This window comes from Corapipo altera, unplaced genomic scaffold (assembly GCF_003945725.1).
Source record: "Corapipo altera isolate COAL_440 unplaced genomic scaffold, ASM394572v1 330, whole genome shotgun sequence".
NCBI classification, from domain to species: Eukaryota; Metazoa; Chordata; class Aves; order Passeriformes; family Pipridae; genus Corapipo; species Corapipo altera.
The window spans coordinates 4,157-26,267 of NW_020885258.1; the positions used below are offsets into that span (position 1 = coordinate 4,157).

The window sequence follows — 22,111 nt, forward strand, 5'->3', positions numbered from 1 at the left end:
AGGTACCCTCTGAAACAGTCTTCTGAGTAGGCCAAAATCTGCCCTCTGGAAGTCCAGGGTAGAAGTTTTATTGATGGCCCTCTTTGCATCCCTGAGTATTGAAAACTCTATTATTTCATGGTCACTGTGCCCCAGACATCCACCAACCACCACATCTCCCACCAGCCCCTCTCTGTGAACAGCAGGTCTAGTAGGGCCCCACCCCAGTAGGCTCATTTACCAGCTGGAACAGGAAATTATTCTCTAAACACTCCAGTAATCTCCTAAACTGCCTCTCCTCTGTTGTGTTGAGTTTCCAGCAGACATTCAGCAGGTTAAAGTCACCTACAGGAAAAAGGGCTGGTGATTTTGAGACATCCGCCAGTTGCTTGTAGAATAATTCATCATTCTAGTTGGGTGGTTTGTAACAGACTCTCACTGGGATGTCAGGCTTGTTGGCCTTCCCCCTGATTCTGACCCACAGGCACTCAACCTTATCGCTACTGACTTCAAGTTCTACACAGTGAAGAGACTCTCTAACATACAGAGCCACCTCTCCACCTCTCCTACCTTTCTGAAGAGTTGTTAGCCACCCATGGCAGCACTCCAGTCATGGGAATCATCCCACCACGTTTCTGTGATGGTGTTCTTGCAAAAGGGAGTATCATTTTCTTAATAATTGCCTCTTGAGAGTGAATAATTGATAATTTTCTTTGGAGCATTATCTTCAGGGCCATTATTTTCTGTCATTTAGTCACCATTTCAGGATCACTGGGCATCACTACTAATTGCATTCCCTTTATCACACGCGTTAAGTTACGTAAAACAAGGGATTATACAAGGCAAGAAATCAAGGTAGCTAGTTCACAGAGAACAAGAAATAATATTTTCTTTATTCTCCATCTGACAAGAAGCCATAAAAACACATCAATGTCCCACTCTTTCCAGGTTGAACTGGGTCATGGGCTAACTTCCAAATTTCTTTTGTTATCTGTTTTACTACTTTTCTATTGGCATCAATTTACACACAACAATTCGAATAATTTGATTTTCCACATACCCCTCCTTCCTCTGCTAATAAATAATCTAAAACTATTTGATGTTGCAAGCTGGCAGTTCTCATCTGGGTTACTTGATCTGCTAACAGATCTAAGGTGGTAGCTGTTTGATTAGTAATAACTTCTAAACCAGCTTGAAGTCTAATTATATGATTCAAATTATAAATAGGCTCTCTTGCTGCATATATTATTTCCTTAGGATTCCAAGTAACTTGTCCATAACACTGTATAATTCTCTCGGGGGGCCACTCATCCTTTCCCCATTTTTGAGAACTTCCCCCAACCAAAGAGACATCAGTTGATCATTTTTCTCTAATCAGATCATCATATATTTTGATTCCTAATCTGTCTCCTTGAACTTGTGGTAACAAAAAGAACAATGGTCTAATATGTCCTACATAATTGTCATGGTTTGAGAGCTCCAAAAATCCAATTCTCTAATCCAAGCCCCCTCCCACATCTCAACCCAGTGTGAGATGAGTTTTTCCAGACACTACACGAGACTCAAAATGGGGAAAAGGGAATATATTACAATGACTGTACAAATAAATACTACAATACATTATATACAATCTTAGCTATCTCTTCCATGACACAAAAGTATTTATAATGGATCAAATCTCTTCTCCCCTCCAAATAAAAGTCCAGGAGGGAAGAAGGAAAAGATCCCTTTCCACTCTCAGAGCAGCAGTGCCTCTAAGGCAGCAGGCATCTCTGTCTCTCTCTTCCATGCAGCAGCTGTAGCTGGATCTCTGCCAGTACACGTGAGGGGGTATCCAAGCTCTCATGGCCCTTCGTCTCCAAGCGAGGGTCTTCTCTTCCATGGGCTGAGTTTCCCAGGACAAGGACGCTATCACCACGGTCATACCACGAAGCTCAGGGGTCTTCGTGGCGGTCTGTATCTTCAGGGAATTCAAATTCCCTTTGCAGAGCTCTGTGCTGTCTCAAGCACAGGGGGGGCCAAGGTCACCCTCTCCGCATTCTTTCTTTGAGCTTTTCAGTTCCTTTTTGTAGTGCTGTAGCACTCCAAGACTAAAAGTCCATCATCCCCTCCTTTCTAGGAGGGGTCTCCATGGAGTTTTGGGGTCTTTGGTTCAGTTCTTACCCCAAAAACTCTGTCTGTAGAGCTTAGGTCTGCTCTCTCTGCTGCTGGCTCTCTTTCTCGGCTCTCTCAGACAACTCTGTGTCTTCCTTGGCTGCATGCTGTTTGCTGCTTGGTCTTATCTCTTCTGGCTCTCTGCCACCGTTTCTTTGGTCAGTGCAGTTCTGCCACCACTTTTCAGTATCTCTTGCTGCAGCTCACAGTGGAGAAACATCCCCCGGCTTATAGCTACAGATACATAGTCCATCTTAACACTGTTCCAAGTCCCTGAAGCCTCAGCCAGGGGCTGGGGGGGCCAGAGCCCCCCAGGGGGCTCCTGCCCTCACTCCTCGTGGCTTTACAACATGGCTATTCCTTCAACAACAACTACAACTACCTTCTCTTCCGTTCTGTTTGGGATATGTTTATATTTTGCAGAAGCATTCATTGGGTAAAACTTCAATGGTCACCACCCCCTGGGGTTTTACCATTTTATAACTTTAGGGGGAAAACTGTTTCCCCCCACCACAATAATGTATCCGTGACCAATCTGGGGGCAATCTTAGGTATGCATGTTGTCCACAAATCCAATAATGGCCTTTAAGCAGCCAGGTTCTATTGGGAAAGGGACTGTCTCAAGTTTCATTGTCTTTTGGGACATGAAAATTCTCTTTCTCTAACGGTTCCCGTACCACGTTTATTATCTCATGACTTACTCATCTTCTTGTCCTTTTATTTGACTCTGTGAGGGCTCCTGACCACTCTACATAGAGCTTTCTGCCAAGATAAGCTTCACATAATTCCTCACAGAATCGCACTGTTAATGTGAAATTTACTTTTCTTACCCAAATAACTCTACTCCTAACCTGGGCTTTCTTCTTTGAAATTCCTAGGCAAACATTCTTTGTATGAGGAAGATATCACAGAAATACATAACAATTGAGGTTGGAAGGGACCTCTGGGGGTCATCTGGTCTCCCCTGCTCAGGCAGGACTATCTGGAGCTGTTTTTCGAGGACCATGTCCAGGTGGTTTTTGAATATCTCCAGGGACAGTGGTTCCACCTCTGGAGATATTCAAAGGCTCTCTGAACACAATCAAATATGGACACAATTAAGCCTGAAGGAGAATATAGATAGTACTGTTAAAAGGTATTGTTCCAAAGAGTTCAGCTTAGAATCCTCCTCCATTTTTCTGGTATCTCTGATTCCCTCACTGGACAATTTGGCTTTTTCTGATTTCAGGATAATTCCAAATGCAAAGGTACTGGTTTTAACAGAGAGCATTTCACTGTGGAGCACAATTTCTCTACAAAAGTTTTCCTTAGGAGAGGTGCAGACTCTGTCCTCTTCTGTGGAATTAGCCACACTAACACAATCTTACTATTGGACTGTACAAAAGCTCCCTATTATGTGGTTTCTTCTGGAAACAATTCTATTCTCCTGTTTTCTTAAGATCTATGTCCTGTAATTCAACTATGTATGCAAACGTAAAGTGAAAAGCCACTGCTCAGTGGGAGGCAATCAGGAAGCCTCTCATGAAATGAATGGCTCAGGTCAATTAAACACTCACTGTCAAAGGTGTAAGCAAAAGCAGGTTTAATAGAAATTTGCAAAAGCTCAGCAAAGTCCAACAGCAATGGTCACTCTGTTTATTAAACATTCACAGGAACATCGAATTAGAATTAATTTAGAATGATTTCTGCAGAGACTGAGGGGGGCAAAAAAAAGGTAGAGTTGTTAGAGAGAGACCATCCCACTGAGTCACAAGGTACAGAAAGGACCCTCTTGTTTTCTCAACTACCTCTCAGGGGAGGTGTGGATTGAGCCATTCCTAGCCCCAGACTTGATCAACAGTTTATGCAAAGGATTATAAAAGCACTCAATCATTGACCTTTCCCTCCTGTCCACCTGATTACACCATTTTTCTCTAAGGGAGTGTTCTTAAAAGTTAAATCTGCCTGAGAGATTGGGAAAAGGTGTGGAGTGTAAGATGAAAACATTCAGAGTGTCATCAGAAAATCAGGATAAAAATGCTAGGGAACAACTCCCCCTGATTTACATTATGGTGGTAGGATGCACTAAACAAGCATTTTACTGGATTTGGATTTGCCAGGCAAATTTCACTTCTCTTGTACATAGGGTGAGGGTCTTCCTCCAGGGGTCTGCAGGGTCTGAGGGACAACCTGACAAAGCTTAATGAAGCAGACCTTGCAATGTTCTCTGCAGAGCCTGTCTTGAAGCCATCAGTAACTCAGCCAGTATGAGAAAAGCCTTATTTCTCCTCCAGGATGTGGTGAACTTGTTTTTCCAAACAAGGGGAGGGTTAATCTTGCACGGTGCAACTGAGTCAGAAATGTTTGCCACAGCATCCTGCCCGTTGCTTGTGAGAAAAAGGTGAGCTGGGGCATGTGTGTGGTGGGGTCTATTAGTTCATAACCAAGTAGCTGTGGAAACTATCACCCCATCAAACCTCCACATATTATTTCCTGTTGGCCTCTTCCTCATATCACTGAGTGGAAAAAACCAGCATGTTTTCTTCTCTTCTGCTCTGTGTGTTTCCCTCCCTCATGCTTTCAGCAAACTATCTCTTGATTGAAGCTTCTGAATGTCCCAAGAGATACTTCCCTGCACAAAGTCTAGAAAACACAAATCCAGCCAACAGGAAATCTGGTTTATCAAAGCTGTATTTCTAATCTCAGTGGTCATTAGGACAGTTGGGTTTCAGCAATGTCCATCCCAAATTCATAAGAAAAAGCACAGAACAAACCACAGCATTTTGGTCAAGGAAAATTTTATTTTTGTCACTACTACAGGAAACTAAAATGCATGTGGGATACATTTTGCAGAAGAAATACAGGTTTAAGAAAGAAATGCTTCTACGGTTGAACATTATCTGTTTGAATTGGATCACTTCTCAGCCATGATAGGAAATTATTGTTAATAAAGCTGCCTAAAAACCAAAGCTATAAATGGCAACTATTGTGCCTGAATTGTCTCTGCAGTAACACACCAGTTCTACAGACAGTAACACAACATGTCTGTGAAAGCTGATTTAAAACATTATATAGCTCTCTATATATCTATATGTATCAATAGTGAGGATTGGGTTTTTCTACAACTGTTGATGCAGGTTGGACATTCCTGTGTAAATGCCAGAACAGTGGGGAGATCTACTCAGCAGGAGGATGAGGAGAAATGCACTCTCCTCAGTGCACAGAGAAAAAGAAATAGCAAAAGCAGTTACGACTCTTAAATCTAAATGAACTGGCTGGGCAGGATTGAACAGCATCAAACGTCTAAAGGGGAAGGGGCTGTGTTGTGTTCTGGGTGCTCACTGTCAGCAGATGTGACACTGCTTGTCCAGCCCGTCGTGCTGCTGGTTCACGTTCTTTCCTGCAGTTCTTCAGGTCCACGTGTCTGGAAGAGCAAAGGGTGTTTTAAACTACATTTAATGCAACTGGAGCAATAAACCACTGTTTGAGAGCTGTCCGATCGAGACAGGTGCACTACAAACTTAGGCTGGACTATCTTTTGTGCCTCTTTGGACACTTTAATTTGAAAATCCTCCCTGCCTCCCCTCTCTTTACTCCCACAGGTTTGTGTTTTGGGATCCTTGCTTCTGAATCCTTATTTGTTTGGAGTTTTCTCCAGGCTTTGTGCTCTGACACTTGAAGTAGTGAAGGAGGTACCTCTTAGGCTCTTCAGGCAATACCTGAGTTGCTCAGGCAAAGAAAATTTGGGAACCAGCCACCAAGAACTGAGCTCTAGATATAGAAAAGTGGTGTTTCCTTTGTCACATGGGAGGCAGGGTGGGCTTCTCTTAACTGTTTTATTTTGGGGGGGGGAGAGGGGGGGGGCTGGTGTGGGTGCTTTTTGTGGGTTTTGCTCATCGTTGTTGTTTTTTTCCCCAGAAACCTGCAAGAGCTATTTAATGGAATCAGGAGCAGATGAATAGGTGTCGTTACCTGTGGGGTTAGAGAAGTACACCCAGACAGGCAGTCACTCCTGCCACATGCTTCCAGTATCTCTACGAATCAAGCTGAGTGCTTCCTTACCTCAGAAAAGAACCAACTTGATACTCATGAGTGTATTGAAGGCGATGCTTTTTGCCAGCAGGACTCTCAAACCCAGCACAGCCACAGACAGCATGTTCACTCTCTGCACTGTGGTACCTGCTCAGGGACAGCAAAAAGAGGAGAGAGACCATGGCCTAAGTTTGGATGTTGGGATCTTAGCAGAAAGTGGAAAAAGCCATAGGTAACAGCTTCAGGGAAAGGAACAGCAGCAGAGGAAGAGATGCCAGAGAACATGGCAACATCAGGGGAGGAGGGTGTCTGTCTCCATTGCTTTTTGCTTCCTGTTGCTTGTGCGTTCCTACAGCAGCAACCTTGAAAAAGCAGCTTGTGTTTGATAAATATGTTGTATTCTGACTCCTCTCCCCTTGAGAAATTACCTTTCTATGCATTTATCCCCCAACCAGCAATGTAACTTCACAATCTGTTTCGGTCACTAACCTTGGGCAGAGGTGTCTGTGCTGTTGCAAACCCTGTTACTGGTCCTCGTTACTGGTTCTTCAGCCTCCTTTTCTGTAGAATGATAAAGAAAAGGCATTTTAACCCATATCCAATTTTTAGAAAGTATTAAAAAACTATTCCTATGGCCCTTTCCATAGGGACATGTGGGAAGTAGAGTCTGGGGCTCAGATGATCAGTCACTAATTCCAACATAAATCTGAGGAGACAATTTCTCCCTGCAGTTGCAGGAAACAAAAGAATTTCTGGGTTGTTTCGGTTTTCCTATTTGAGTGACCTTCAAGATGATAAAAACAATCGCAAAAAATATAAAAAGTGATTTAGTAAAAACCAAAACCAAATCACACCACCAGTTTAACTTTTTGTTGGCTTTAGAAAGGCTGTTTCAGGTTGTGCTCCAGGAGGTTTGCTGCTGCAAATAAAATAAACTCCCATTTTAAAAAAATGGATTGTGCCTTCTCTCCTCCCCCATCAAAAGAAAAGTTTCTCCAATTTATTAAACAGTTGAGACCATTTCTTTTAGATGCTTTTAAACATCTTTCAGCTCTCCCTGCTTAAGTACCAACTGTCTCGTTTCTGCTGCCCACCCTGGGCAGCGCAGACTATCAGGGAAGAGCAGCACCACAAGACACTGTCTCCACAAATACGTTCCAGCTGTGCCCCCACGTTGTACCTGACAATGCTGTAATGGTACCAATGTCCAAATGGGCCTTACAGGTCACCTCTGTGTCTTTTGTCACACTGACCACCTTCATAGCACTGTACAGCCCCTCTGACGCCAGAATGGGTGTGCTCTGTTCATACACGACCTCATCAGAGGACATCTCCAAGCTGATGTTCTTTGTACTGAAATTCCTTGCCAAACAAGCTGCTTTCCCAGTGCTGCCTCCTTCTTCCAGTTTCTTTGATTTCATCACAACGACTTGTGGGACAGAATGTTTTGGACTGCCTGTAAAAAAAGCATGGTTTGGGCATGATGGATTTTACTGCAAGCCTGCCTGAGAGCTAAGTCATGAAAATTAATAGACACACCACCTGGGACTGATTTGTAGCATTATCAATGACCAACTGCCTTTTTTTTTTTTTTTTGCCATTACTTCTTGCTGTTGCTTCCGAAAGATCAAATTAGAGACAGAAAGGGTGTGTGAGAGCAGGTATTTTATAGGAGATTTAATTCCACAGGATCTCAGCTTCCTTTTGCCAAAGCTGGTGCCTGTGAATTCTTCATTTTATAACTTAAGGACCTGCAAAGGAGAAGGGAACTTTTGTGCATGTCACTCCAAGAGTCCAATTATTCTGCTTTCTCAGCAATTTAATTCCAAACAATGTCAACTCTATGAGGACTGCCTTGCATATTCATGAGACATGAGGGAATAACTGTTTTTCCCTTTACTCTCCCTCCCCTCCCCAAATCTCCTGTTGTGGTTGAAAGGTCCAGCCACAGCAGGAGTGGCAGGGAGAGCAGAGGTCAGTTTGTTGCCTCACTGCTGTGCAAGGTTCCCCCTCTGGGTGACGTTACTTGCAGAAATGAAGTCCTGCTGCTGCAGGGGGGGACAAGGCTGAGCTTTTGCATAAAAAATATTCAGGTGCAAGAAGGACTTCTGTCTGTAAGATGGGAAAGTAGGAGAGAAGCAATCGAAAGTCTGTGAATTGTATATCTCCACACAGAATCACAGAATCACAGAATCACAGAATGGGTTGGGTTGGAAGGGACCCTAAAGGCCATCTGGTTCCAGCCCCTGCCATGGGCAGCGATGTCACTCACTAGTTCTGCTCCTGAAGTTCCTGACAAGGCCAAGAACTTTCATTGTGGGGGAGGTTTTCCCCCCTAGACATTGCACAAGGTGTAAGACATTCCAACCAGTCTGCAGGCGATGAGGAGAGAACAGGATTGGTCCTTGGTTCAACAACTCTTGTGCCTGTTCCAGAAAGTGTGACCATTCTCACCCCTGTGCTGTGCCGTGTCGTCAGACCCACGGCTCTGGAGCAGTGGGAAGTGTAATGCAGAGTTTGTTTAATAAACTGATTGGAGGGAAAGAATATCCTGGGACCTACAAACATGATGCTCATGGACAAATCTTACAATATTCCTTTGAGTAGTGTAATAGCCTTCAGTGGTGGTCCTTTAGCACTAAGATACCAACAAACATTGAGACATGAAAATGAGAGTTCAGACAGAATCTAAAAGATGCTGACAACTTTTCACAGGATTTGAGATGCTTGCTCTGATCTGTCAGAAATTTGGTTACTCTGAAAATGTTAGATGTATTTTTTCAGTTTTGAAAGAATTTTAGAGTTGAATTCCCCTGGAAATACATGAATGACAAGGGATTGACAACTAAAACAGACTGAATTTCAATGGTATAGCAGAAGCCTTCTCTGGGAATTTCTTAGAAGACATACAAGTAATGAAATAATATTGCTTTACTTCCAGGAGCTGTCTTTTATGGTAACAGTTAGTCTCAAAAGAATTTTGTAACCAAAAAATCATTGTGATACCATGGGGCTTTTTTTACACAAAATATCTTTTCCTTCAGGTCAGGCCATATTTGGAGACTCCAGGATGACTTCACAAACCAATGTCAGGACTTTATTCAGATTAGTAATTTGAATTATAGTAAAAACATGTAACTGAAAGGAATCCTCTATCACCCTTCCTTGCCAGAAAGGCTTAGCTTATGAAAGGCTGTCAGACATACTAAAAGAGATTCACATGTTTAATTTGACAGGAGCATCCTGGTGGGTCTCTTTGCTAAAGAGAGGACCATCAGGGGGTTAATTTTGCATGGTGTCTGCCTTGCAGTCTGGTCAAGGGATCTCTCATATAAAACATCTTGTGCATCAGAGGACACTTCACTAAAGTTTGATCAAGGAGCTCTGATTTTACACTCTTTCCCCATCACCCTAAAGTGATAAGGAACTGAGGTGAAAGCCAAATCATGCTCTGCCACAACTTCAGGGGTCAGCTCTGCTGATAAATCAGTCAAAACTACAATCTTGTCCACACCTACAGCAACCAGACACTCCACAGAAATCAGACATTCATTGGCAGGAAAAAAAGGCAAAATTCAAACAATAACAACTCAGAAAAGGATAATGCATAAAGGACACCTACTTGGCTCCACGGTCAGTTGAGTTCCTTTCCCAAAGACAAGAGCAGCAGTTACACACAGTTAAAACACATACATCAAAAAAGGCTTGTTTTTCTATTCTTCCTACACACATTTCCTTCCCAGGTGTTGTAACATGGTTTGCCAGAGCATTGTGCATTCTGCATTATCTGAGAAGATCTTTAAAGGCTTTTCATGTTTTCTCCTCTCCAGTATTTCCAAACACCCACTACAGTAACAAGCTGCTTCTCTGCAATAACTCACTGGGCAAGATCTTCAGCAAGAAACAATGTACACATTGCAATTGAAGTTAATAAAGCAGAATAATTTTTTATCAGACCCCAGAAGCCTCAACTGAGTCCCACCATTTTGCATTACCTGAAAATACAGCCATGAATTCCTACATCTGCTTGTGTTTGGGAGATATTTCTGTATTGCATTCTGGGATTTTATTAGGACAGAAAGTTGTACTTCTCTTTCATTTTAATCTAACGAGGTCACAGGAAGAGTCATATATTCTGCAGAGTCATGGGCCTTAGTATTCTTAAAGGAAGTTTTGTCTGGAATAAACCAACCCACACCAAAACAAAAACCTTGTCTATCCTCAAGAGAACACAACTGAGGTATTCTATAGTAACACTAATGGTTGTTATTTGATGTCATTTTGATTTGGAGCGATTCTCAAAAGATTTGGATAATAAAGTATATCTACTCTAAACATCTTAAAATGCATATTAGTAGCTCCCAAAGAAAATCAAAACCAAAAGAGTGAGGTTGTTCACATTCTGGAAATTTAGGCTTCAACTTATTAAGTATTTCAATGGACACTGAGAGACTTAGATACTTAGGGCCCAATATCTTTTACTGTCACACATAATCTGAAAGTCTTCATGCAGCTTTGAAAATATCTCATCTTTAGCTACAAAAAGAAAATCATTAACAGCACAGAAAGAATAGGTTTTTCTTCAAAAGGATAACTTGGCATTCCTTTGCCCCTTTGGAAGTGGACTGAGATTGTTCCAAAACAGACATTTATTCCCATGCAACATCTCCTACAGGCATGGGCAGATATTAGGCAGCACCTCAGGCAGTCCCAAGCCCTTCTGAAATGAGTGCAGGGTGTTTTAGGAATGTAAAATGACATGGGACATTTTTGCAGCACTATAAAGACATGCAGATCTCTGAAAGCACAGCAACAAGTCTGTGTTATCTTCAGGATAACACAGAACAACCTGACAATCTCCTCTGACACCCCAACACTCACATTCCCATAGGGTGGGACATCCACCTTTTTTGTACATCAGGAAAGTCCAAATAAAGACAGGAATAACAACTGTGGCTTGTTATCATCCCTACTCCCCACACCTGTGTTTTTAAAGCCCAGACAACTTGGGAGCCAGTTGTCTTTCATTCTAGGAGGTCTTGGATATGGGGCACCTGTGAAAACTAAGGCCAGGGATATTTATCCTCCTTCCTCCTCTGTCTCCAGTGGAATTGCTTCCCTGGGGACACTGTGAGTGTGGTGCCAGTGTCAAAACTTCTCCAACCAGACAGTTAAAGATCTGTCTCAAAACTTCTCCCCACTGTGAGCTCTCCACTGAGCTGTGCATTCCTGCCCAAAGGGAGTCAGTGAAGATCCACTGGAGAAGAGGAGCCATCAGAGTCAGTTTGGGCCAGAGTGGTGTCCAAACTGGGAATAAATTGTAACATGTTCAGTAGTGCACACCTGGTGTTTGGGGATCATGGAATGAAGGTGTTACACAGAGTTAGGCCAGTTGTTCCTGTGAAACCTTCCTAAGCAGCTCCAAGCCGAGGATTTGGCTTGAAAGCCTGGCTGGAGAGAGAGAGTGCACTCAAGGGATTATTGCAGCAGAAAATTCTTGCAGTGAACCCAAACCATTAGATTCCTTTTTCTTTCCCCACTTTAATTTTAACACAAGTTTTAGAAATAGATAAAAAAAGGTACTTATGTGGTACAACTGTGACGGTGGTCCCTGGTCCAAATACAGGCTTATCATCCTCACACTGCTAATACTCATTGCAATAAATCACTCTTTCCACATGATACTCAAAAAGGTTGTAAAAACAGGAGATGAAGAGCCATACATTTGTCCTAATTATCCATGTGTGCAACTCCTTGAGGGTATCCAGAGGCATATTTTCTTCCAAAACTGGAAAGAGAAAAACAATAATGGAATAGTTAATGACTTCAAATAGCTTGATTGAGTACAGGACTTCCAAGTTCACCCTTTCTTCCCTATTTTAGAGACTTCATGAGCTCTATCTTTCCAGGATAAACAGAAATATAAAAAGATTATTCTATTTGTCTCTTTAATCATTACAGTCACCCATCTCCTTTCCTTCCCAAAATATATTGCCTTTTTACCTTCTTTGGGTTTTTGTACAGGGCCCTGTGCTGTTTATATCATTGTGGTACTCCAGCCCCTGTACACAGTGATGTATTTCATTGCAAAAACTGCCTCTCTTCCACTACACAGAATTTTGGATTATACAGGGAGTCACGTGACTTCTCAAGTGGTTCAAGACCCAACATACCACATGAAGAAACACAATATGGCTTTGAAGGAACGGTCTGAGAAAATTTCAGCAAGGTTGAATTAAAAATGAAAACTTGGGGATTACATGACACCTCTGAAAACTCTGATGAAGTTAAGCTGGATAGAAAGCAGGAAAAAAATCAGTACACATAGTGTTATTTCAAAGCATTTCAGAAAATTCTTCTGACTTGCAGGAAGTTGTCTATATTTTCACCAGTAATTTGGTGTCATGCTCAGAAGCATGAGAAATGTGCCTCTCTTGGCTCTTAGAATTGGTGTCTGGGGGTCACTTAGTACCTTTGAAAGTATTTAGGCTGCTTTGGGTAAGATGAGAAAGTAGGCTAAATGATGGTTCTTTGTTATGTAGAGGCACTGTGGCCATGGGAGTGACTATCAGAGGTTAAAGGAGCTGTTGCAGAATTATCAAATCTTTCATGATGATCAACTTGTGCAGCATTAACACAATCTGGATCTTGATGGCAAAAGACAGACTCCACCTCTGAGTCTCTGCAGCTTCAAGAGCTCACTTCTCCCTTTTCTAACAAAGGAGGGGCAGGTTGAGTCTGTGCCCATTAGGATGGGAAATGGAGGTTGCCATGGTGACAAAGGCTGGGGAGCTCCTGGCACCAAGGTGAAGGCTCTTGTTTCACATGAAGATTTGCAACCACAGAGTAGACTCTGTGCTGTCCTGGCAAAGGAGGAGCTGGGAGCTCTGCCAAACAAGGTGTCTGAGCCCATTGCCCACGAGCCACACGGGAGCACCAGAAAAAGTGGTGAGTGACAGCAATGGAAGGCTCCGTGCTGCTGGACCAATCATCTCCTTGCCATGGACTCAAACTGGGGTCACTTTTAATGGACCTGCCCAACTTATTGCACCTGCAGTCCATTACCCCTCCTTCTCTTCCTTGGGGGTATTAATGACAGTGCCATGGCAGTCCTGGGAAGTAGCAGGCAGGCTCTGGGAGTGTTGGGAGGAATGGGGTAAGAGCAGAAGAGAGGTGAGGAGGATTGTAAATCACTCATGTGACCTTGCAGTGGGGAATAACCCTTGATAACCCAGAGTGAACTGCAGCCCATGACCCTCCAGCACAGACCGAGTTCAGAAGCCACTGTCTCTGTTTGTGCCTCTGCCTGGGTGTTGCTTTGAGATTCCCAGGGTTATCAAGGTAATGGAAACAAATTTACTCTTTGTGTTCTAGTCCTGAGTTTGTGTCTGTTCCAGCTGCCTGTCTGTGCTGACTCACATGGGGTGATGGCCAAGGGCGTGTGGGCCCACATGGGATTCTCCTTGATCCTGCTGGTGAGGGGGGAGGTGGAGAGAAGGAAGAGTGGATGAATCCTGGTGGTCAACAGTTGGTTACACAGCTGGCACTGACAAATGGACTTGGTTTCTATGACCATGGGATCCTTTTGGAGGACTGAGGGCTCTTTGGAAGTGATGAGACCCACCTGATTCAATTAGGTAAAAACTTCTTTGCCAACAGACTGGCCAACCTGATAAAAGCTTTAAACTGGGAACAACAGAGGAGGAAACAGAAAATAAATAAGTGAGGAATGGGATGAACAGGACAGGCTTCATTATAAAAAGAGAAAAAAGGGATGAAAGGGTTGCACTTCCAGAGTGTGCACTAAATAAGGAAGTATTTATGGGTGTATTAGGGAGGGTTTGGATCATACTGAATCTTGAAACCACAACACCATTGAAAGTTCAACAAAAACCAATATTTATTACCAAGAGGTGGCCAACAAAATGAACAAATCCAAAAGGGAGGAAGGAGGAAAGAAATAAGGCCCCAGCACGATCTCCCCAGTTACCCAGCTGTTACCCATAAAATTATCTTACTGACCTAGCATGCCTATAATTACCCATAGCAGAAGCTGCATCCTTGGAGAGTCAGTAAGTTCACAAACTGGCAGGCGTCCCTGCCAAAGGCAACGTTGTCCTTGATGTGAAGCTAGCTCCCTTCAAGAAAGCGCTATCTGCTTTTATACAATTAACTGAGTGACCTCAGCCTAGGCAGGAGTGGTCATCACTGCCCAGCCAGAGGCCCTCAGTCCCACCCCCTGGTTATGTAAGTGCATCTCTTCTGCGCACGCGTGGCTTTCCCTGCGCCTGCGTACTGCACGCGGAGGGTCTTTCTTAATTGAGTCGGTGGGTTTACTTCATCCTCCTCCTCCTCAATCTCTCCTTCAAGTGACCTTGGAGAACGATTAGTCAATCACAGAACACCAATTAAAACAGTTTATACAAGAAGCTCTCTCTCCAAGGACGAGGTGCCTGTTTATCAGTACTTGTTTTCTTATAACTTGGCAGGGAAAGAACAAAACCTTTACAGTTGTCTGGGCTAAACACAGACCAAAAGTATCAGCATAAATTCACCCTGATACAATGGGGAAAAAGAAATCCCTCTAGGCTTCTGGGAAATTGCCATGGCTGGGTACCTCTGTATAGGAACACTTGCAGGGTGGGGAACAAACAAGAGAAATTAGAGCTCCAACAGCAGCTGCAGGGCTACAATCTCTTTGACAGCAGAGATGTGGTGGGGCAGCTCACCTGATCCAGGAACTACAATGGGTGGTGCAGTGTGGGTTAGCGCACATTGCCTGGGCTCCTCTCCAACAGAGAATCCTGGAATGGTGTGGGTTGGAAGGGACCTTAAAGATCATCCAGTTCCAATTCCCTGCCACAGGCAAGGACACCTTCCACTAGACCAGGTTGCTCCAAGCCCCATCCAACCTGGCCTTGGACACTTCCAGAGATGGGGCAGCCACAGCTTCTCTGTGCAATGTGTGCCCTGGCCTCATCACCCTCAAAGGGAAGAATTTCTTCCTAAGTGCCTCTTTTTCCAAAGTCCTCTCCAGCTCCCTTGGAGCCCCTTTAGGCACTGGAAGGGGCTTGAAGGTCTCCCTGGAGCCTTTTCTTCCTCGGGCCAAACAAGCCCAGTTCTCTCAGCCTTGCAGTTTTAACACTGGTTTCAGAGCTGTGAGATCACAGAGATGTGGAGGGATAGCTTTCAGCAGTATTACAGCAACTGAAGGCTGATTACCAAAGTCAGACTGAGAAGGGAAGTGAGTTGCAGAAGCTATTGAGGAACAAGGCGGATTAAGTCAGGTTGCAGAGCTGAAGGCCGTACAGCTGACTTTAGATATCACTGAACAAGAGAAATGGCCAGAGCTCTACCTCTCCACCATGACTCGCGGATGGTGGCAAAGGCTCTGTAGGGGTGGCTGGAACAATGGAAAAAGACCGATTGGCAGCACAGAGGGAAACCAATCTGGGCTGCTGAACTGTGCAAGACATTGCTGCCCATGTAGGGAAGTTGGCTGTAACAGTCTGTCATGTAGATGCACAGGTACCCAAGAGTTGGGCTAATGGAGAACATCACAACAATGGAGAGGTGGATCAGGCTGCCAAAATTAAAGTATCTCAGGTGGATCTGGACTGGCACATAAAGGAGAATTATTTCTGGCTCAGTGGGCCCAAGACACCTCAGGTCATCAGGACGAGATGCAACATCCAGATGGGCTCACGATCAAGGGGTGGATTCAGCCATGGACACCATCTCCCAGGTTATCCATAACTGATAAACATGCACTGCAATCCAGCAGGCCAGGGTGTAAAGCCCCTTTGGAATGGTGGATGATGAATTGAAATATAAATCTGGAGAAGCCTGGCAGATTGATCCCATCACACTCCTCAGACCTGCCAAGGCAAGTGCTACATGCTGACAGTGGTGGACACAACCCCTGGATGGCTGGAGACACACCCTGTGTCTCACAGCACTGCCTGGAACACCATCCTGGGCCTAGAAAAGCAAGACGCTGGTGATATGGCCCCCCAGAAGTTATTGAGTTGGACAATGGGACTCATTTCAAAAGCAGCCTCATGGATACCTGGGCCAGAGAGCACCGGATGGAGTGGGTGGATCATGTTCCCTGTCATGCACCAGCCTCTGGGAAAAACTGAACTGTACAATGGACTGTTAAAAACCACATTGAAAGCAATGGGTGGTGGGACCTTCAAGCATTGGGATCTACATTTAGCAAAGGCCACCTGGTTATTTAACACCCGAGGCTCCACCAATTGAGCTGAGCCTGCCCAGTCAAAACCTCCACATACCACTGCTCAGAGCAAGCGACGGGGTGGCTTGAGCAGGAGTATTAAATTGGAGAACACCATTCCTAAACCATGACAACCTCCTACTTGCAAATGAGGAAGAATTTCTGGTGGCGGTGAGGTTGCCGGGGGCAGCTTTGGCTGCAGCGGCCATGCAACATTTGAGCACGGGATCCAGAGAGAAGAGAGCAACGTAAAAAAGAGACTGGAGCCCTGGACTTCAGGAGAGCAGAATTTGGGCTCCTCAGGGATTTTCTTGGAGGAATTCCACAGGTTATCCTGGACAGAGGAGGGGTCTAGGAGAGCTGCTCATTTTCAGAGATTAGCTCCTTCAAACTCAAGAATGGTTCATCTTGACAAAGCACTAAGTCAAGCAAAGGTGGTAGAAGGCCAAAACAATGAACAAGGGGCTCCTGAATAAACTCATAAATGGTGGATACAAAGCAACCATATGTGGCTCAAAGCCCTTGCTCTGATGTTTATAGCTGGGACATTGCTAGTGGGAAGTGCCCTTTCTGGTCTCCTGTTCTTGTTCCTCAGGCACCCGCTTCTGGCCAGTGCTGGACGTGAAGTTAAAAGGATCTTCGTTCTTAGCAAAAAACCTCCTCTGTGCTCTGAGACAAAGAGAAGAACATAATGCTGAGCTTAAAAATGGAAACATCTAAATACAATAGGTTAATGCCCACTTTTTCAATTTGAGCTGGTGATCAGGTGTCTAAAATGACATGTTTGTAAGATCCAAGATCTGATGCTGAGTGTTGAAGAAATTAGTTTTGCAGAAAAAGATTTTTCTGCTGTTTGATTCTGGTAATTGAATTTGTGTATGTGCACAGAGTTGTCTGAGGAAAAATAGACCATGTAGGGCACCATGTTTCCACCTTCAGCATGGAAGTGAGATAGTTTGTGTGTGATGGTTCAGTCATTTTAAATCACTGTGGTACGTACTCCACACTGTGGTAGACAGTTTTACAAAAATATTTTGGTTTTTTTCAGTGCCAGGCGATGTCTGCTCTTTCATGTCTTTGAGGAGCTGGCTTTTATTTTCCTGTTCCTCTACACTGTTCTACTTCTGAACATCTAATACTATTCCAGAGGATGCTCTACACTAAAAATAACATTATCATTATTGCTTTTTCTGACAGATAAGGTAGTTAGCATTAATCTCACTAAAATATTGCCCATGCTTGTAGAAAAGGAATTTTGCTGTTAGAACTGTTCTCACTGACAGGATCTGATTACTGGTTTGTCTTTTAACAAACATCAAGAGAGTTAGGGTGAAATATTTTAGAGTATCTGGAGACCAGCTGGGTATCAGCAGCAGGCTTATTAATTTTCAGTTTATTTTCATTCTGTATTTCCTAACTTTTTCTGGACCTTCAAGCATTTCTGTCCTCAAAACCTATTTTCACTCCAAACTAAAAATCAGTCCATGTTTATGAATTGTTCAGAAGTTATTTTGGTTTAGCTGATAATTGCCTTTTAATTTGATTTTTATCTTACTTTTGTGATTTTTATTAGTGGTAACTTGGAATTCTGGAGCAGTTTCCTAATCCTCAGATCCAGTTCTAGGACACAAAAACAACACAGCATTATTTCAACCTGTTTGCATTATCATTGTCACCAAGTGTATTTCTCATTTGTAATCACGGTTTTTAATCCCAGTGCTGCTATTTTCCATTGTTAACATGGGCAGGTTCATCTGTTCTTCCCTTTAGTGTGTCAAATTGTTTTCTCCTCCTTATTGCTTCACTGCTCCGGGAAAGCTGTCGAATGTGCTGATCTGATACCTTCAGCCTGTTCAACTGCTGGCATGACAAAGAGAACAAGCCCAAAACACCTCCTGCAACAGGCCTGGGCTCACACAGGTGCCTCTCACACACCCTTCACTCGCTGGCAAATCTTCCCCAGCAGGGAGACCTCGCCCTGCTTGTCCCTGAGATCTCAGAGGCCGTTAAACAACCTGTTCCCATTGCAGTGCCACAGAGCACAGCTGTGCTCACAGCCTCCCACGAGCCACATGCTTGAATCCCTTTGGCTTAAAGTTGAGTTCTGCTGTTCTTTTGTCTATGTCTGTCCCGGTGCAGGCCCTCCAAAAAATTACAGGAGGTGCCCCAGTACTGTCAGTGACGTCTTGGAGAGAATGTTTAGGTTGTGTTCCACTACATGATACTGAAGAGCCCTCCTTGAGTTCTGCTTCAGAGGAAACGGGAACAGAGGGAGTCCCCCTCTCCTCTAGAAATGTGTCACAGGCAGATGAAGATACATTTCAGAGGTTGTTTGAATTCCTTCAGTCCTTGCTGAAAGGTTGACACTGCTGTTTTCCAGAAGAAAGTATCCTGGCCCTTCCAGCATAATTCTTCTTGTTCCCCCCAAAATCTCCATTTGTATTTTAACAAAATTTTCTCCTTTTTTTGGTGGGGAGATGTGGGGGGGACCAGCTCACTCTGAGCCTGTTTTCACACACATCCACCTGATTTCATCACACATTTACAAGAGCCTGTGTCCTTGGATTTTTATTCATGGAGAGCTGGTTCTGGAATACCTGGGTCAAGAAGGCAACTTTTCTCTTAAAGGCTGTGGTGGGAATTCTATTCTTCTGTGGACAGAACCATCCCATTCAACCTTTCTTCCAAAACAGATGTTATTGGTCGTGGATTCTCTAGAGACACTATAAGGGATCATAGGAAACTAGATATTTAAGGTGAAACAGTAAGTCACAACATTCCCTGTGGAGAGGACAGATAAAAGCAGTGATTTGAAAAAGTGAGCTACAATACCTGTTGGGGGAAGTCCCTGAGCTGCTGACACCTACAAGAAAAGAGGGTGGTAACAGAAGAAATAAAGTGGCCTTTACTTTGTATGTGTAGCCTTTGCAAGACATTTGACAATGGCCTGACAGTCTCCTGTGTTGAATGGCTGTTAGATTAATCCACTGCAGCAATTCTTCCACAGAGCCAAATGGGGGGCAAAGTCTGGGGACAAATGACCCTCCGGCATCTGCAGCTCTTGTAGAGGATGCCTCGGGCACTGTGCCCATGTACACAAGCACATGGATGCATTTGCATGGGTCTCCAAATATCTTCCCTGAAAATCTACACTTCCAAGTAAAGAAATGAATGGTCAGTCCTCAGAATAAGAACACCTGTGTTTATTCACATGGAACCAAAGACAGGAGTGCAGAGAAGGAATTCTTTTAATCATCTCCTGGGAAAAAAACATCTTGGCAGTGCAGTTCCTGGTGCAGGGCCACTCTTTTCTAAGATACAATGAATTGACTATGGTTATGGGCTGCTGCAACATTCCTGTGAGACTCCCTAAACAATATGAAGTGTCCAAATGCAGTTGACTTCTGCCTTTCCATGTTAAAATTTTAACTCATTCAATGCTCATTTGTTTCTTTATCATGGTTTCACCACAGATGGCAAATCAGCACCACACAGCTGCTTTCTCCTTTCCCCTTGGTTGGATGGGGGAGAGAATTGAAACAGTAAAAATGAGAAAATTCATGGGTTTAATAAAGAACTCAACAGTTTAATAAATAAAGCAAACACTGTGAGTACAAGCAAAGCAAAGCAAAGAATTCATTCACTAGTTCCATCAACACCCAAGAGTTCAGCCTACTCCAGAAAAGCACAGCAGTTACATAGAAATGCAAATGCCATCACTCAATGTCCCCCCCTTCCTTCTTCTTCCCCCATCTTTAAATGCTGAGCATGATGTGATATGGTCTGGAATACCCCTTTGGTCAGTTGGGGTCAGCTGAACCAGCTGTGCTCCCTCTCAGACTTTGTGCACCCACAGCTACTCCCTGGTGGGTGGTAGGAGGAGCAGAGGAGGCCTTGACTCTCTGTCAGCACTGCTCAGCAATAAAAACACCCCTGAATTATCAACACAGTTTCCAGCACAAATTCAAAATATAGTCCCATTCTAGGTACTATAAAGAAATGTACTCCAGCCAGAACCAGCACATTATTTAATAAAAACAAACAAACAAACAAAAACAAATCCCCAAACACCCTGTTTCCCTGGCTCTTTCTGCCTGTGGGAGATACTGAGAAGGAAGTGATAAGTTAACAACATGTTTGTGGTTTGGGGTGTGCTTGTGGGAGACTGCTGCTGTTATTGCTACTATTGCATCTGTTTCTGGGAAAAGACAGCCCAGACTAGTCTTGAGAAGTCTGGGAAGAGTCTTGCCTTGCAGCAACCCCAAAAGACCCCACTGGATTAAAGCCCCTCCTTCCAGTTCTGCCCTGGCCCTGCCTGTGTTTCAAGCACTGTGCCCTTTTCAAGTTCTCGAGTGCTGCAGAAATAGGTGGCTGTGTCTGCAGCTGTTGGTGACAGCACTTCCAGCAACAGCTGGTTCCTGGAGGGGTCTGCAGAGCTGGTAACTCGGGTCTGGAAGGACGAAGCGACGTGCTGGAGCCCTGTGAAAGGATATTGCAGCACTATGTGCTGCAGCTCTTTGCCAGGAGTCTGCCGGATCCAGTCCCATGCGTAGCTGCTGTTGGTGATGGGGACACCAGAGATGTGACAGGTAAGCGAGACAGACTCTGACATCTTCCCTCCTGTGGGGCCTGAGGCCTTTGTCTGCACTTGGGAAAGGCCACCTGCAACCCCAGGAGACAAGGATGAACAGATAGAACAGCTTAAGCAGTCACTTAAACTGCTCCACCACATTCCTGGGTTTCTGCTTGTGATCTCCAGGATCCAGCAGCTGCAAAACCTTGCTCCCTTTAGAATCTCAGATCTGGTAAAGAAACAGGGTTCCGTAATCTTCCACTGAGCTCCCAAACGACCATCTAGAATTTCCCCATTTCCTCTTCTCACCCCTCAGGGAGCAAAACTCATGAGCTAGACTGAGTGAACATGAGCCCTGCCCAAAACCACAGCAGGGCTGTTCACACCTCACCATTTGCACTGGGTACCCATAATACTGGAAACCAAGGGAAAGAGGAAAAGTTGCTTCTAAAGGTGAAGCAGTTTGGGAGGTGAGAGATGAGCTGACTTGAAAATTGAGGAGAAGACAAGCAGAAGGGTTAGAGCTCATTAGGGGACAGCAAAAGGTACATTCAAACATTTGAAAATTCTATGCTGTGACTACAGGACTCTTTGGGACCAACCCTGCACATCTGTGGGACACAGCCCCTTCCAGCTCCGAGGCTGGGACACTGACAGGTGATTTGTGTTCAAGCTCAGCGGATTTCGTATCTCTGTGCAAACAGCACAGAAGTAGCGGGCAGAGTCCCCAGCGTGCAGGAGGTGCAGGTTGAGAGATGCCTCAGAGCGGGAATTGTCTCGGGAGGCTGTGGCTCGACCCTCCACTGCTGGCCCAAACTGAATCTGTGATGAGTAATGGCTTATCCAGGACACCCACTCGACCCCCACTCCGGGTGCCTGACGGTACCAGCGAACATAATGATTCTCGAAGGTGAAGCCGGACCCGCGGCAGGAGAGGAGCACGGACTCCCCGGGCGCTCGATGCCCTCCGCCGGCCTCCTCCAGCCTCAGCTGTGCCCACAGCCCTGCGGAGGAGAGCGCAGGAATCGGGCAGGGCGCGACCACGGACCGAGCGTGTTCCCCCACTGTCCCGGTACCCTCAGCCCCGGCACAGACACAGCCACCGCCCCTGCCGCCTCCCCGCTTTTGTTCCAGCCTCTGTCCCTGCCCCTGCTCCC

At 44.6% G+C, this 22,111-nt stretch overlaps 1 protein-coding gene across 1 annotated transcript; it reads right to left on the minus strand.

The window, feature by feature from the left end:
• Positions 1-4,893: 4,893 nt before the first annotated feature.
• LOC113940307 lies at positions 4,894-22,018 on the minus strand (the record flags this gene model as incomplete). Its single annotated transcript, XM_027631434.1, has 7 exons — positions 4,894-5,536; positions 6,175-6,291; positions 6,634-6,705; positions 7,325-7,600; positions 9,767-9,818; positions 20,883-21,043; positions 21,557-22,018. Coding segments are annotated over 6 exons (1,139 nt in total), but the record flags the coding sequence as incomplete, so codon positions are not given.
• Positions 22,019-22,111: the final 93 nt, after the last annotated feature.